Raw genomic sequence first — 13704 nt, forward strand, 5'->3', positions numbered from 1 at the left:
ACAGAACGGAAGAAAGCGGAATTCTTGGGAACAAAACGTTAATATAAATCGGGAAAAAGTGTAATGTGGAATATTCTAAAATGGATAACATTGTGGGTGATTGTGATACGTGTAATCAAAGGTTTCCCTATAAAACGAAGTAGTGGCAACGGCTTAGAAGTTCCACCGGCAGAAGTGGTAGGAATGCCTAAAAAACTGTGTGTTTTCTTCCATCGAAATTTATTTTTTTCTATGTTCTTCATATTCTTTATCGTGGCATAGTTGAATTTTATGCGTCGCTTTGGCTATTTGGATAAGAATCCTGATAATTCGGAAGCTTTATATCATGAGAGTGCAATTGTGGAAGCTTTGAGGAATATTCAAAAATATGGAGCGATTAATCAAACCGGTAAATTGGATGAATTGACCCTTGAGGTACGTTTGCCAAAGCCTTGGACTTGGCATGAGTAACATTAGGATGACTATGCAGCAGCGGCAGCGATGCCGATAAGTCCAATTTTATGTTGATTAGTGTGTATTAATGTGTGTGAATGTATGCGTGTATGTGAAAGTGAATGAGAATGAGAATTATGACAAAGAGATTTTGGATTTGTTTTTGGAAGATAATACCATTGCGTGTGTTTGGCAGATTTTTTGTTTTTTTTTATACCCTCCACCATAGGATGGGGGTATATTAACTTTGTCATTCCGTTTGTAACACATCGAAATATTGCTCTAAGACCCCATAAAGTATATATATTCTGGGTCGTGGTGAAATTCTGAGTCGATCTAAGCATGTCCGTCCGTCCGTCCGTCTGTCCGTCTGTCCGTCTGTCCGGCTGTCCGTCCGTCTGTGGAAATCACGCTAACTTCCGAACGAAACAAGCTATCGACTTGAAACTTGGCACAAGTAATTGTTATTGATGTAGGTCGGATGGTATTGAAAATGGGCCATATCGGACCACGTTTACGTATAGCCCCCATATAAACCGATCCCCAAATTTGGCTTGGGGAGCCTCCCGGAGCAGCAAAATTCATCCGATCCGGTTGAAATTTGGTACGTGGTCTTAGTATACGGTCTCTAACAACCATGAAAAAATTGGTCCATATCGGTCCATAATTATATATAGCCCCCATATAAACCGATCCCCAGATTTGACCTCCGGAGCCTCTTGGAGGGGCAAAATTCATCCGATCCGGTTGAAATTTAGTACGTGGTCTTAGTATACGGTTTTTAACAACCATGCAAAAATTGGTCCATATCGGTCCATAATTATATATAGGCCCCATATAAACCGATCCCCAGATTTGACCTCCGGAGCCTCTTGGAGGGGCAAAATTCATCCGATCCGGTTGAAATTTGGTACCTGATGTTAGTTTACGGCCTCTAATAACCATGCAAAAATTGGTCCATATCGGTCCATAATTATATATAGCCCCCATATAAACCGATCCCCAGATTTGACCTCCGGAGCCTCTTGGAAGAGCAAAATTCATCCGATCCAGTTGAAATTTGGTACATGGTGTTAGTATATGGTCTCTAACAACCATGCAAAAATTGGTCCATATCGGTCCATAATTATATATAGTTCCCATATAAACCGTCCCCAGATTTGACGTCCGGAACCTCTTGGAGGAGCAAAAGTCATCCGATACGGTTGAAATTTGGTACATTTTGTCAATATATGGCCTCTAACAGCCATGTAAAAATTGGTCCATATCGGTCTTTAGTTATATATAGCCGATGTCTTATTACACAAAAATTGGTCCATATCGCCAAAAATAATCTACCAAAACTTTATTTCCATAGAAAATTTTGTCAAATTTTATTACTATAGAAAGTTTTGTCAAAATTTCATTTCTATAGAAAATTTTGTCAAAAGTGTATTTCTATACAAATGTTTGTCAAAATTTTATTTTCATAGAAAATTTTGTCAAAATTTTATTTCTATAGAAAATTTTGTAATCTACCAAAACTTTATTTCCATAGAAAATTTTGTCAAATTTTATTACTATAGAAAGTTTTGTTAAAATTTCATTTCTATAGAAAGTTTTGTCAAAAGTTTATTTCTATAGAAATGTTTGTCAAAATTTTATTTCTATAGAAAATTTTGTAAAAAATTTATTTCTGTAGAAAATTTTGTCAACATTTTATTTCTATACAAAATTTTGTCAAAATTTCATTTCTATACAAAATTTTGTCAACATTTTATTTCTATAGAAATTTTTGTCAAAATTGTATTGCTGTAGAAAATTTTGTCAACATTTTACTTCCATAGAAAATTTTGTCAACATTTTATTTCTATAGTAATTTTGTCAAGTTTTTATTTCTATAGAAAATTTTGTCAAATTTTTATTTCTATAGAAAATTTTGTCAAAATTTTATTTCTATAGAAAATTTTGTCAAGGTTTCATTTCTATAGAACATTTTGTCAAAATTTTATTTCTATAGAAAATTTTGTCAAACTAGATTATATACGTATTTAATCGGCCTTTTTTTGTTTAATATATACCCCGTATGGGCTAACTTACAATTTAGAAGACAGTGTTAAAAAGTTTTACGATACCTTGCCATCGGCAAGTGTTATCGCAACCCAAGTAATTCGATTGTGGATGACAGCCTTTAGTAGAAGTTCCTACGCAATCCATGGTGGAGGATACATAAGATTCGGCCTGGCCGAACTTACGGCCGTATATACTTGTTCTTGTTCAATTCTATTTTTGTTCAATGAACTTGAATTTGTGTGACCGGATTGTTTATGTTATGATGGTGTTTTTGTTTTTGTCGTTTCGAATTTATCTCTCAGCTTTTTACTAAGCCTCGTTGTGGTGTACCCGATATTGAAGGCAAACCATATTATCTGAAACAACATGAAACAGTGACTTTGGGAGTCAAGCATCGGCAGAAACGTTTTATCTTTGGAGCAAAGACTTGGACTAAACGGCACATAACATATCTGTAAGTGAATGAATGAGAACTCTCAACTCTATAACAATGATAACTCTCAAGTACACCCTAACCTAGGTCAAATCCTATCTATAGCGAATATATATCTGGTACGACTACATATGTACACCTTCGGGGAGTTATCGGAAACGCTAAGCTAATGAAAAGTAATTAAATTAAAGATAACTAAAAGAAAACATAATTGAACAAAACAAATTAAAATAATGCATATATCGACTAACATAATGCATATATCGATTGCCGGTTATATTACGTATGTGTATGTTCAGTTTTATTGGACCCAAAGATGTGGCTTCTTTAAAGTAAAGACATTTTCCAATTTCAAATCTGGGCTCTATAAAATTCAAATTAGAGCACAAGTCCCATTTATCGAATTTTCATTATCTTTTGGCGATATATTAACAAAGCTGTTCACGTAAAAATAAAGAGCAGTTACAAAAATCCAAAGTATAACAAATACTCCAAAGTAGAGGTGTGCGCGTGACACGAAATTTTTGTGACACACGTGGTTCACGCGTGAATCACGTGAGTCGTGAACAAACTCCAAAGTAGCTCTCGTGAATGTGCGAGAATGTGACTAAAAGAAATATGTCGTGCGTGAGAAATAAAATCGGTTCGTGAATGTGCGTGAATAAAATTTTTGCAAAATCACGTTCGGCCGGGCCGAATCTTAAATACCCACCATCATGAACCAAATATTAGGGTTTCCTTTGAAATTTCAGGAAGATAAATTTAAAGATTTCACCTAAGAGGACTATATCAGATTCTGGATTTATAAGAACCATTTTTGTTTGCGTTTTAGAGGAATCATTAACATCTCTTGTAAGTGTGCAAGAAAATTATAAAATAACGTCTTGATTTGAAATCTTAAATCTGTAGAAGTAAAATCTGGACATCTTTACATTGAGTTTCAAGCAATTTTCATGATCAGTGCGCCTTCTACACCCTAAAGAAGTGAAGTCGGTCTATATGGAGGCATTACCAAATGGACCGATAAAAACTTAATGCGATACACGTTTTTGTGAGCCTAAAATACCAGAATATTTACAATTTCAGGCAAATCGGATAAAAACTACGGTTTCTAGAAACCCAAGGAGTTAAATCGGGAGATCGTTCTTATAGAGGCTATACTAAAATATAGACCGATACTCACCGTTTTCGGCACACCTCTTTATGACCCGAAAATACCTCTAGATTTCCAATTTCAGGCAAATAGGATAAAAACTGCGGTTTCTATAAGCCCAAGAAGTAAAATCGGGAAATCGGTCTATATGGGGGCTATACCAACATATGGACCGGTACTCACCATTTTCGGCACACCTCTTTATGGTCCTAAAATACCTCTAGATTTCCAATTTCAGACAAATTGGATAAAAACTACGGTTTCTATAAGCCCAAGACCCCAAATCGGGAGGTCGTTTTATATGGGGACCATACCAAAACATGGACCGATACTCACAATTTTTGGCACATGTATTTGTGGTTCTACAATACCTCTAGATTTCAAATTTCAGGTAAATTGAATAAAAACTGCGGTTTCTATAAGTCCAGGAAGTAAAATCGGGAGATCGGTCTATATGGGGGCTATACCAAAATATGGACCGATACTCACAATTTTTGGCACACGTATTTGTAGTCCTACAATACCTCTAGATTTCCAATGTCAGGTAAATTGAATAAAAACTGCGGTTTCTATAAGCCCAAGAAGTAAAATCGGGAGATCGGTCTATATGGGGGCTATACCAAAACATGGAGGTGTGCCATTTTTGGCACACCTCTTTATGGTCATAAAATACCTCTAGATTTCAAATTTCGGGCAAATTGGATAAAAACTACGATTTCTATAAGCCCAAGACCCCAAATCTTGAGGTCGGTTTATATGGGGACTATATCAAAACTTGGACCGATATAGTCCATCTTCGAACTTGACCTGCCTGCAGACAAAAGACGAGTTTGTGCAAAATTTCAGCACGATTGCTTCATTATTGAAGACTGTAGCGTGATTACAACAGACAGACAGACGGACATCGTTATATCGTCTTAGAATTTCTCCCTGATCAAGAATATATATACTTTATATAGTCGGAAATCGATATTTCGATGTGCTACCAACGCACAGTGGATGCACTCATACGACAAAAATAAAAAAATCGAAGTCGTCGTACTGGACATGAAGGGTAAAAAATAGTCGTTAAATACATCATATTTATTAACTTTCAGTTCTGTTTTATGATTTATAACGGTTCTTACGAAATATAAGCAAGAGAAGGCAAGTATGCATTGAAGTCCGTGGTGTATATAAATCAACTCGAAATTTAAGTCAAATGCACGTGGCTAAAAAATACGAAAATAAGTGGAAAAATTAAATATACCGAAAATGGAAGTTGTTGTAAATGGTAGTAAGATACTTTCTATATAATAATAATTTTGTAAAAAAATCAATATGGTGTTTATAATATATTAGTTTTACGATTCAATTTTTTGACTGTGTTTTTAACTTTACATGGAGATTCAAAATATATATCCTACTCTTGCTGCTTCAAATCTTGGTTCCACATATTTGTACAAGTGTCAAGGTTAAGGAACTCTTTAGTTTATCTGCAAAAATTTGCATCAATTTGTTTTATCAACGATATAGTAACCCTTCCTCGTTGTTTTGGAATGTGATTTTTGTTTAGCTGACGCAAACATTAGATTTGTTGGTACAAGTGATCAAAAATAGTGTTTTTGTAGTTAAAAAACTAAACTTGGCATTGTTTTGTTTATTCTCTTTGTGTTCTTTCCGATTTTCTTATAATTTTGACTTTTGACATTTGATGTTATTGTTTCTTTGATTCTAGTTTTTCGTTTGTTGTATTATATTGTTTTGAGTAAAATAAAAACAAAAAAATTTTAACTTAAAAATACTCTACAGCTTCAAAAGAGAATTGATAAATTTGCCAGCTAAAAAACCATCATGTAAAAATAGTAAAACAAAAGTTATTGTCTTTTTTTTCGAATGTCGATTATTCACCTTCTTATATATATATATATATATATATATATATATATATATATATATATATATATATACATATACATATATATATATATATATATATATATATATATATATATATATATATATATATATATATATATATATATATATATATATATATATATATATATATATATATATATATATATATATATATATATATATATTTAGGACCCAAAATTTACGCAATGCTAAGGACAAAATTCTTTAAAACCATGACATTTTATTTAAAAGAAGGTTTATAATCCTTGCTTCAAAAAATTTCTTCATTAAATTTAGGACACAAATCTTGAAATTTTGCGTATCTCTGCTGAAGTTGTAGATCTTTAAAGTAAGGCAAATTTTCCTTACAATAAAGAAAAACATTTTTAATTTAAAGATATCGTCTTTAACTCAAGTGACATTTTGAATTTTTAAATTTAAGATTAAAACGCTTCCAATATAGGCAAAGACTTTTTTAAAAATTTGCATCTTTGGTTTAAAGTTTTTTTTTAGCATTAAGAAAACTGTTTTTACTTTGAAGTACCTGGCATAATTTGGATTTTGAAATTGGAATTTGTTTGTACATAAATACCTTTATTAAAATATCGCAAAAAGAAAATAAAAATTCGATGAATTTTATCAATCCGAGATTTAAAGTCAGGGAGGTCCGTAAAAAATGTCTTTATTTTAAAGAAGCCGCATCTTTGGCTCGGAATCAATACCAAAATTCTTAAGGGAAGGTCAAAATCTTTGGATCCAAGTAAACTTTTTGTTGAGTGTGGTACTATCTTCCACCAACTGTCCATAAAGTTTTAATACATGCTTCCGATATCATAGATCATGCATTAGTGTCTATTGGGGAACTTTCTGAGGAAGCTGCCGAAGCAAAAATTAAATATATTAAAAGATTTAGGCTCAAACAAACTAGAAAGACGTCACGCATTGCAACTAACGAGGATTTGTTAAATCGGTTGCTCCTAAGTTCAGATCTATTTGTCACAGGTCAAAGGAAGTTACCATGCAGCAAAAAATAAAATTTATTGACATCTGTTTTTGATTTGTTGGAAGATATCTAAACATTATTAAAATATAGATAATATGTACACTAAACCCACATACCAAAGTTTGTTTAAATAAAGTTAGTAAAATAAAGGAGCAGAAATTATGGATTTTTGATTTTTTAATTTGTATGGGAGGTACTACGCCCCTTTGTCCAACCCCGCCCATAATTGCACAAAATTATACTTTTATATCTATACACTTATTCTGAAAGTTTCAGAACGATACCTCTATTCAAACTATTTTTGTCGCTCCATCCCATACAAATGCATCCACTGTGCAACGGAATGACAAACTTATTATACCCCCGTCACCATTCTATGGTGGTGGGTATAAAAAATCAAGATTTAGAGGGGTTTTAGACGATGCAATTGGTTGCGTGCAATTTTTTGTATTCTCTTTTAAAGTTGCTTCTTAAAAACTTCAGCATTTATACGTTGAAATTTTTCATGCAATCGCTTGAAATTTCAAGTTTCAGAAATGTCAAAAAATTGCAAGAGGAACGGAAAACATGAAATTTTTTCTACCCCCTTTGCTTCTCTACCCCGTTTGCCTACAAACAAGAATTGCGTGCAATTATTGCATGCAATTATTGCATCGTCTAAAACCCTTCTTAAATGAAATAATTTAGCTGTCAAACTATACTCTATTTTTTAAATTTGTTACCTTTGCTCACTCCCGTTTGGAAAATGTCGTGAGTCTTGTGAATTTGTCGTGAATCACGTGAATTGTCGGGAATCGTGCGTGAGCGTGAGTATTTAGACGTAGTTCGTGCGTGAGTAGTGGTTTTCACTTCGTGAATGTGTGTGATTGTGATTGGATTCCACATAAACATTTTGCTTTGTGAATGTGGGTGAGTGTGTGTAAAATTTCACTCACGCGCACACCTCTACTCCAAAGAAGCAAAATCTGTGCTTTTCTTCCATGTCCGTCCGTCTGTTGAAATTATGCTAACTTCCGAACGAAGCAAGCTATCGACTTGAAACTTGGCACACGTAGTTGTTATTGATGTAGGTCGGATGGTAACTATTGCAACTATCGAACCACTTTTACGTATACCCCCATATAAACCGGCACCCAGATTTGGCTTGCGGAGCCTCTTAGAGCAAACTAATTTCATCCGATCCGGTTGAAATTTGGTACGTGGTGTTAATCTATGGTCTCTAATAACCATGCAAAAATTTACCTCCGAAACCTCTTGTAGGGAGCCACCGTGGTGCAATGGTTAGCATGCCCGCCTTGCATACACAAGGTCGTGCGTTCGATTCCTGCTTCGACCGAACACCAAAAAGTTTTTCAGCGGTGGATTATCCCACCTCAGTAATGCTGGTGACATTTCTGAGGGTTTCAAAGCTTCTCTAAGTGGTTTCACTGGAATGTGGAACGCCGTTCGGACTCGGTTATAAAAAGGAGGTCATTGACGTTAACATGGAATCGGGCAGCACTCAGTGATAAGAGAGAAGTTCACCACTGTGGTATCACAATGGACTGAATAGTCTAAGTGAGCCTGATACATCGGGCTGCCGCATTACCTAACCTAACCTAACGGTACGTAGAGAGCCAGAATTGAAATATGGGAGTCGCTTAACATATATGGAGGCTATATACAATTATGAACTTGAAATGGACCAATTTTTGTGTGTTTGGGGATCGATATTGCTGAGGGCTGTATATAACTATAGACCGAAATGGACCTAGTTAGGCATGGTTGTTAAGGGCCATATACTAGCACAATGTACCAAACTTCAACTGACTCGGATGAAATTTGCTCCTCCATGAGGCTCCAAAACCAAATCTCGGGATCGGTTTATATGGGGGCTATATATGATTATGGACTGATATGGACCACTTTTTGCATGGTTGTTAAATATCATATTCTACCACCACGTACCAAATTTCAACCAGATCGGATGAATTTTGCTTCTCCAAAAGGCACCGGAGGTCAAATCTGGGGATCGGTTTATATGGGGGCTATATATAATTATGGACTGATATGAACGAATTGCTGCATGATTGTTGGATACCATATACTAACATCACGTACCAAATTTCAACCGAATCAGATGAATTTTGCTTTTCCAAGGGGCTCCGGCGATCAAATCTGGGGATCGGCTTATATGGGGGCTATATATAATTATGGACCGATTTCGACCAATTTTTGCATGGGTGTTTGTAATTATTTATAATTATGCACCGATGTGGACCAATTTTGCATGGTCATTAGAGACCATGTACCAAATTTCACCATGTACCAAATTTCAGCCGGATCGGATGAAATTTGCTTCTCTTAGAGGCTCCGAAAGCCAAATGGGGGGATCGGTTTATATGGGGGCTAGACATAATTATAGACCGATGTGACCAATTTTTGCATGGTTATTGGATACTATATACCAAATTTCAGCCGGATCGGAAGAACCATGCAAAAATTGGTCCGATGTGGACCAATTTTTGCATGGTTATTGGAGACCATATACTAACACCATGTTCCAAATTTCAGCCGGATCGGATGAAATTTGCTTCTGTTAGAGGTTTCGCAAGCCAAATTTGGGGGTACGTTTATATGGGGGCTATACGTAAAAGTGGACCGATATGGCCCATTTGCAATACCATCCGACCTACATCAATAACAACTACTTGTGCCAAGTTTCAAGTCGATAGCTTATTTCGTTCGGAAGTTAGCTTGATTTCAACAGACGGACGGACGGACGGACATGCTCAGATCGACTCAGAATTTCACCACGACCCAGAATATATGTACTTTATGGGGTCTTAGAGCAATATTTCGATGTGTTACAAACGGAATGACAAAGTTAATATACCCCCATCCTATGGTGGAGGGTATAAAAATTGGTCGATATAAACTATATTTGGCATTGGCTCCATTTCGAACTAAAATACCTCCAGAATTAAAAAAAAAATTGGGAGATTCATCAATATGGGAACTTTATTACAACACGACATAATACGAGGGCGGTTTGGAAACTTCTTAGCCTATCAATGAAAGAGAATAGTTAGTTTTTCAAAAATATTTTTATTTTTCAATATAATCTCCTGAAACTACAATACACTTAGTCCAACGCTTTTCTAGCAATAATATCCCTTGATTAAAATAGATTTCCTCAAGGTCTTCAAAATAGTGGTTTACAACTGTATGTTAATTGCATCTTCATCTGAGGTAAAACGCTTGCCAGCAAGGAATTTGTTTAGATTTGGGAACAAGTAAAAGTCACTGAGAGCTAAATCGGGAGAATAAGGTTGATGGTCAAGCAACTCGTACTTTAATTCGTTGATTTTAGCCATTGTTAAACACTCTTGTGAGCTGGTGCGTTGTCTTGATGAAAAATTATTTTTTTGTGTTGTAAGCCAGGACGTTTTTCTCGAATTTGTACATTTAATTGATCCAAAAGGTTGCAATAGTACTCTGAATTTATTGTTTTACCCTTTTGCAGCTAGTCAATCAATAAAATACCTTTGAAGTCCCAAAAAACCGTTGCCATAACCTTACCAGCCGATTGAATTGTTTTTGCCATCTTTGGGGCACTTCCTTCAGCTTCAGTCCATTGTTTGGATTGTTCTTTTGTCTCTGGAGTATAGTGGTGGATCCATGTCTCATCAACAGTTATGAAACGACGCTTAAAAACTATTTTATTTCGCTTAAAACGATCCAAACAAGCTTGACAAATGTTCATTCTTATGCGTTTTTGATCGACTGTTAACAAATGCGGCACCCATCTTGCAGAAAGCTTTTTCTTCTGCAGTTCTTCATGCAAAATTAATTGGACTCGGTCATTTGAGATGCCCATGATATTAGCAATTTCACGCACTTTTATTCGTCGATCATTTAATACCATATCATGCATTTTGGCTACAATTTCTGTTGTTGTTGCTGTTTTTGGACGTCCACTACGTGGTTCATCTTCAATGCTTGTACGACCACGTTTAAATTCAGCAACCCAATTTTTTACTGTTGCATATGAAGGAGCACTTTCACCTAACACATTCACCATATCATTATGAATTTCTTGTCCCGATAAACCTTTAAATATTTAATGACAGCACGCATTTCTAATTTTTCCATTGTAAAAAAATTGCGGATGCGTCTTTTCTATATGAAAGAGTTGTCAGATCGAAACAAAATTTAACATGTGTTCCTAACAGAGATGGAAGTTTCCAAAACACTTAACTTTTTCCTTTTTATACCGCGCTTTTTGTGATAGACTAAGAAGTTTCCGAACTGCCCTCGTATATACTAAAATTTGGGAGCCACCGTGGTGCAATGGTTAGCATGCCCGCCTTGCATACACAAGGTCGTGGGTTCGATTCCTACTTCGACCGAACACCAAAAAGTTTTTCAGCGGTGGATTATCCCACCTCAGTAATACTGGTGACATTTCTGATGGTTTTAAAAGCTTCTCTAAGTGGTTTCACTGCAATGTGGAACGCCGTTCGGACTCGGCTATAAAAAGGAGGCCCCTTGCCATTGAGCATAACATGGAATCGGGCAGCACTCAGTGATAAGAGAGAAGTTCACCAATGTGGTATCACAATGGACTGAATAGTCTAAGTGAGCCAGATACATCGGGCTGCCACCTAACCTAACCTAACCTATATACTAAAATTTGACGTACTACTTTAAAATATCGGTCTATATAAGAAATTTGACACAGCTCTTTATGAACCTAAAATTTCAAATTTCAAGTAACTCAGATGAAAATTATAGCATCCATGCCCTCAAGTAGTTAAATCGGGAGATCGGTCCATAAGGGTACTATATGAAAACATGGACCGATACTAAATTTGGTACAGCTAACTAACGAAACTAAAATACCTCTAGATATCAAACTTCTAGCAAATCGATTAAAAGTTGCCGCTTCCATGCTTTCAAGAAGTGAAATCGAGAGATCGGTCTATATGGGGGCTATTTCGATACAGGTTCCATCTTCTAAGTTTACATGCAGAGAAGGAATATGATCACCTCAACCCTGTTTCAAGAGCAAAATGTTATTTTTGGATGGTGACCATGTAACATGTTTATGGCAAAAATGTTCTTTTCTCGCCAAAAATAATATGCTTGCCGAAATCAGACACATAATCTCCGAGAAAATAAAATGGTTGCGACAAACATGTTACATGGTCACCATTCAAAAATAACATTTTGCTCTTGAAACATGGTTGAGGTGATCATATTCCTTCTCTGGGTGTACATGTTTATTTATTTATTCATTTATTTGAAATAATTAAAAAATAATATTTAATTTATTTTGTTTAATTTCAATATTTTTAATTATAAAAATCTAATCCAAATCAATTCCTTACCAGGATTGGTAATAGATCCCTAAAAATACCCCGTGAACAAGTGGAAAGAGATTTGGATCGTGCTTTTGATCTCTGGTCACAATATAGCAATTTAAAATTTCAACGAGTGGACGATACCTCGGCTGACATCATAGTGGGTTTTGGTTCAAAATACCATGGAGACAAGTGAGTATGAAGAGCACACTAACCAAAATTGGACTCCCACATCTCGGATATTATTTTGCAGCTTTCCCTTCGATGGACCTGGTAATATTTTGGCTCATGCCTTCTATCCCTATGAAATGGGTTCTTGGGGTGGTGATGTACACTTTGATGAAGATGAAAATTGGAAAGAGAATTCACCAGATCTCAGTCAAGGTGTAGATTTCTTTACAGTGGCTCTACATGAATTGGGACACAGTTTGGGATTGGCTCATTCTCCCTCATCGAGTTCGATAATGTTTCCCTATTACAAAGGTCCAGAAAATAATATTTTGGATTATGATGATACTTTGGCTATGTATGAGGCATATTGTAGGTGTGTTCGATATTTAGGAAAAGATCTAAAAAATAATAAAAATATTTCACTTGTCATTTGTCCAAAACGTACACGCAGAGAAGAAACATTGCCACAATCATATTCGAAGAGCAAAATAATATGATAGCAGCTATTTTTGCGGCGACCATGTAACATTTTAACCTGCAACCATGTTGGCTCAGTGAACATGGTTCTAAGAAAAATACAATTGTCCTCATCTAAAATGTTATTATATTGATAAAAAGAATTTTGTTTCCATTAAAAGACAATGGTCACGATCTAAAATGTTATGTTATTCGTCAAAAATGTTTTTCTTCTAGTTAAAAGAACATGGTCACAACCTAAAATGTTTTGATTTTTATGAAAAAAACTTTTTTCGTCGTCGAAAAAAGGACGCCACTTGAGAAAAGAAAACACAAAATCAACTTTATTTATTTGTTTTTATTTATTTATAAACTAATTCATTGTTTATTTGTATTTATAATGTCGTGCAAGCAAACTTCACATATTTTTACACACTCTAGTTTGGTTCAATTTCAACAATAAGTAATCATTCCATATTTACTTCGTGACCATCAAATGTACAAACGCAGACATCATGTAACTGCAAATAAAAATAAATTATACCATATATCAAAATGCAGAACAAAAACCATGTACATTCTTTTAAATTACGCTTTCCTTTTTTGTATTCACATAAAACCACGTGCCATTTCTGAATAAATAAATTAACACAAAACACAATAATTCCGTATTCTCCGTCCATTCCAAGAAACAATCAACACACGACTGACGCGCAAAATGAAAATCGTGTGTACCTGCTCAATGTTTTTATAAAATTCT

The 13704-nt window shown here is 35.0% G+C and overlaps 1 protein-coding gene across 1 annotated transcript in view; it reads left to right on the forward strand.

The window, feature by feature from the left end:
* The window catches only part of LOC142232322 (stromelysin-1-like), a 23072-nt gene continuing 9368 nt past the window's right edge, over positions 1-13704 (forward strand). The window contains exons 1-5 of the mRNA XM_075303069.1: positions 1-177; positions 262-414; positions 2787-2938; positions 12348-12509; positions 12571-12857. Coding sequence (XP_075159184.1) covers positions 64-177; positions 262-414; positions 2787-2938; positions 12348-12509; positions 12571-12857 — 868 coding nt within the window. The 5' untranslated portion in view covers positions 1-63. The remainder of the gene's footprint in view (positions 178-261; positions 415-2786; positions 2939-12347; positions 12510-12570; positions 12858-13704) is intronic.

Source organism: Haematobia irritans, chromosome 3, assembly GCF_050003625.1.
Source record: "Haematobia irritans isolate KBUSLIRL chromosome 3, ASM5000362v1, whole genome shotgun sequence".
Taxonomy (NCBI): domain Eukaryota; kingdom Metazoa; phylum Arthropoda; class Insecta; order Diptera; family Muscidae; genus Haematobia; species Haematobia irritans.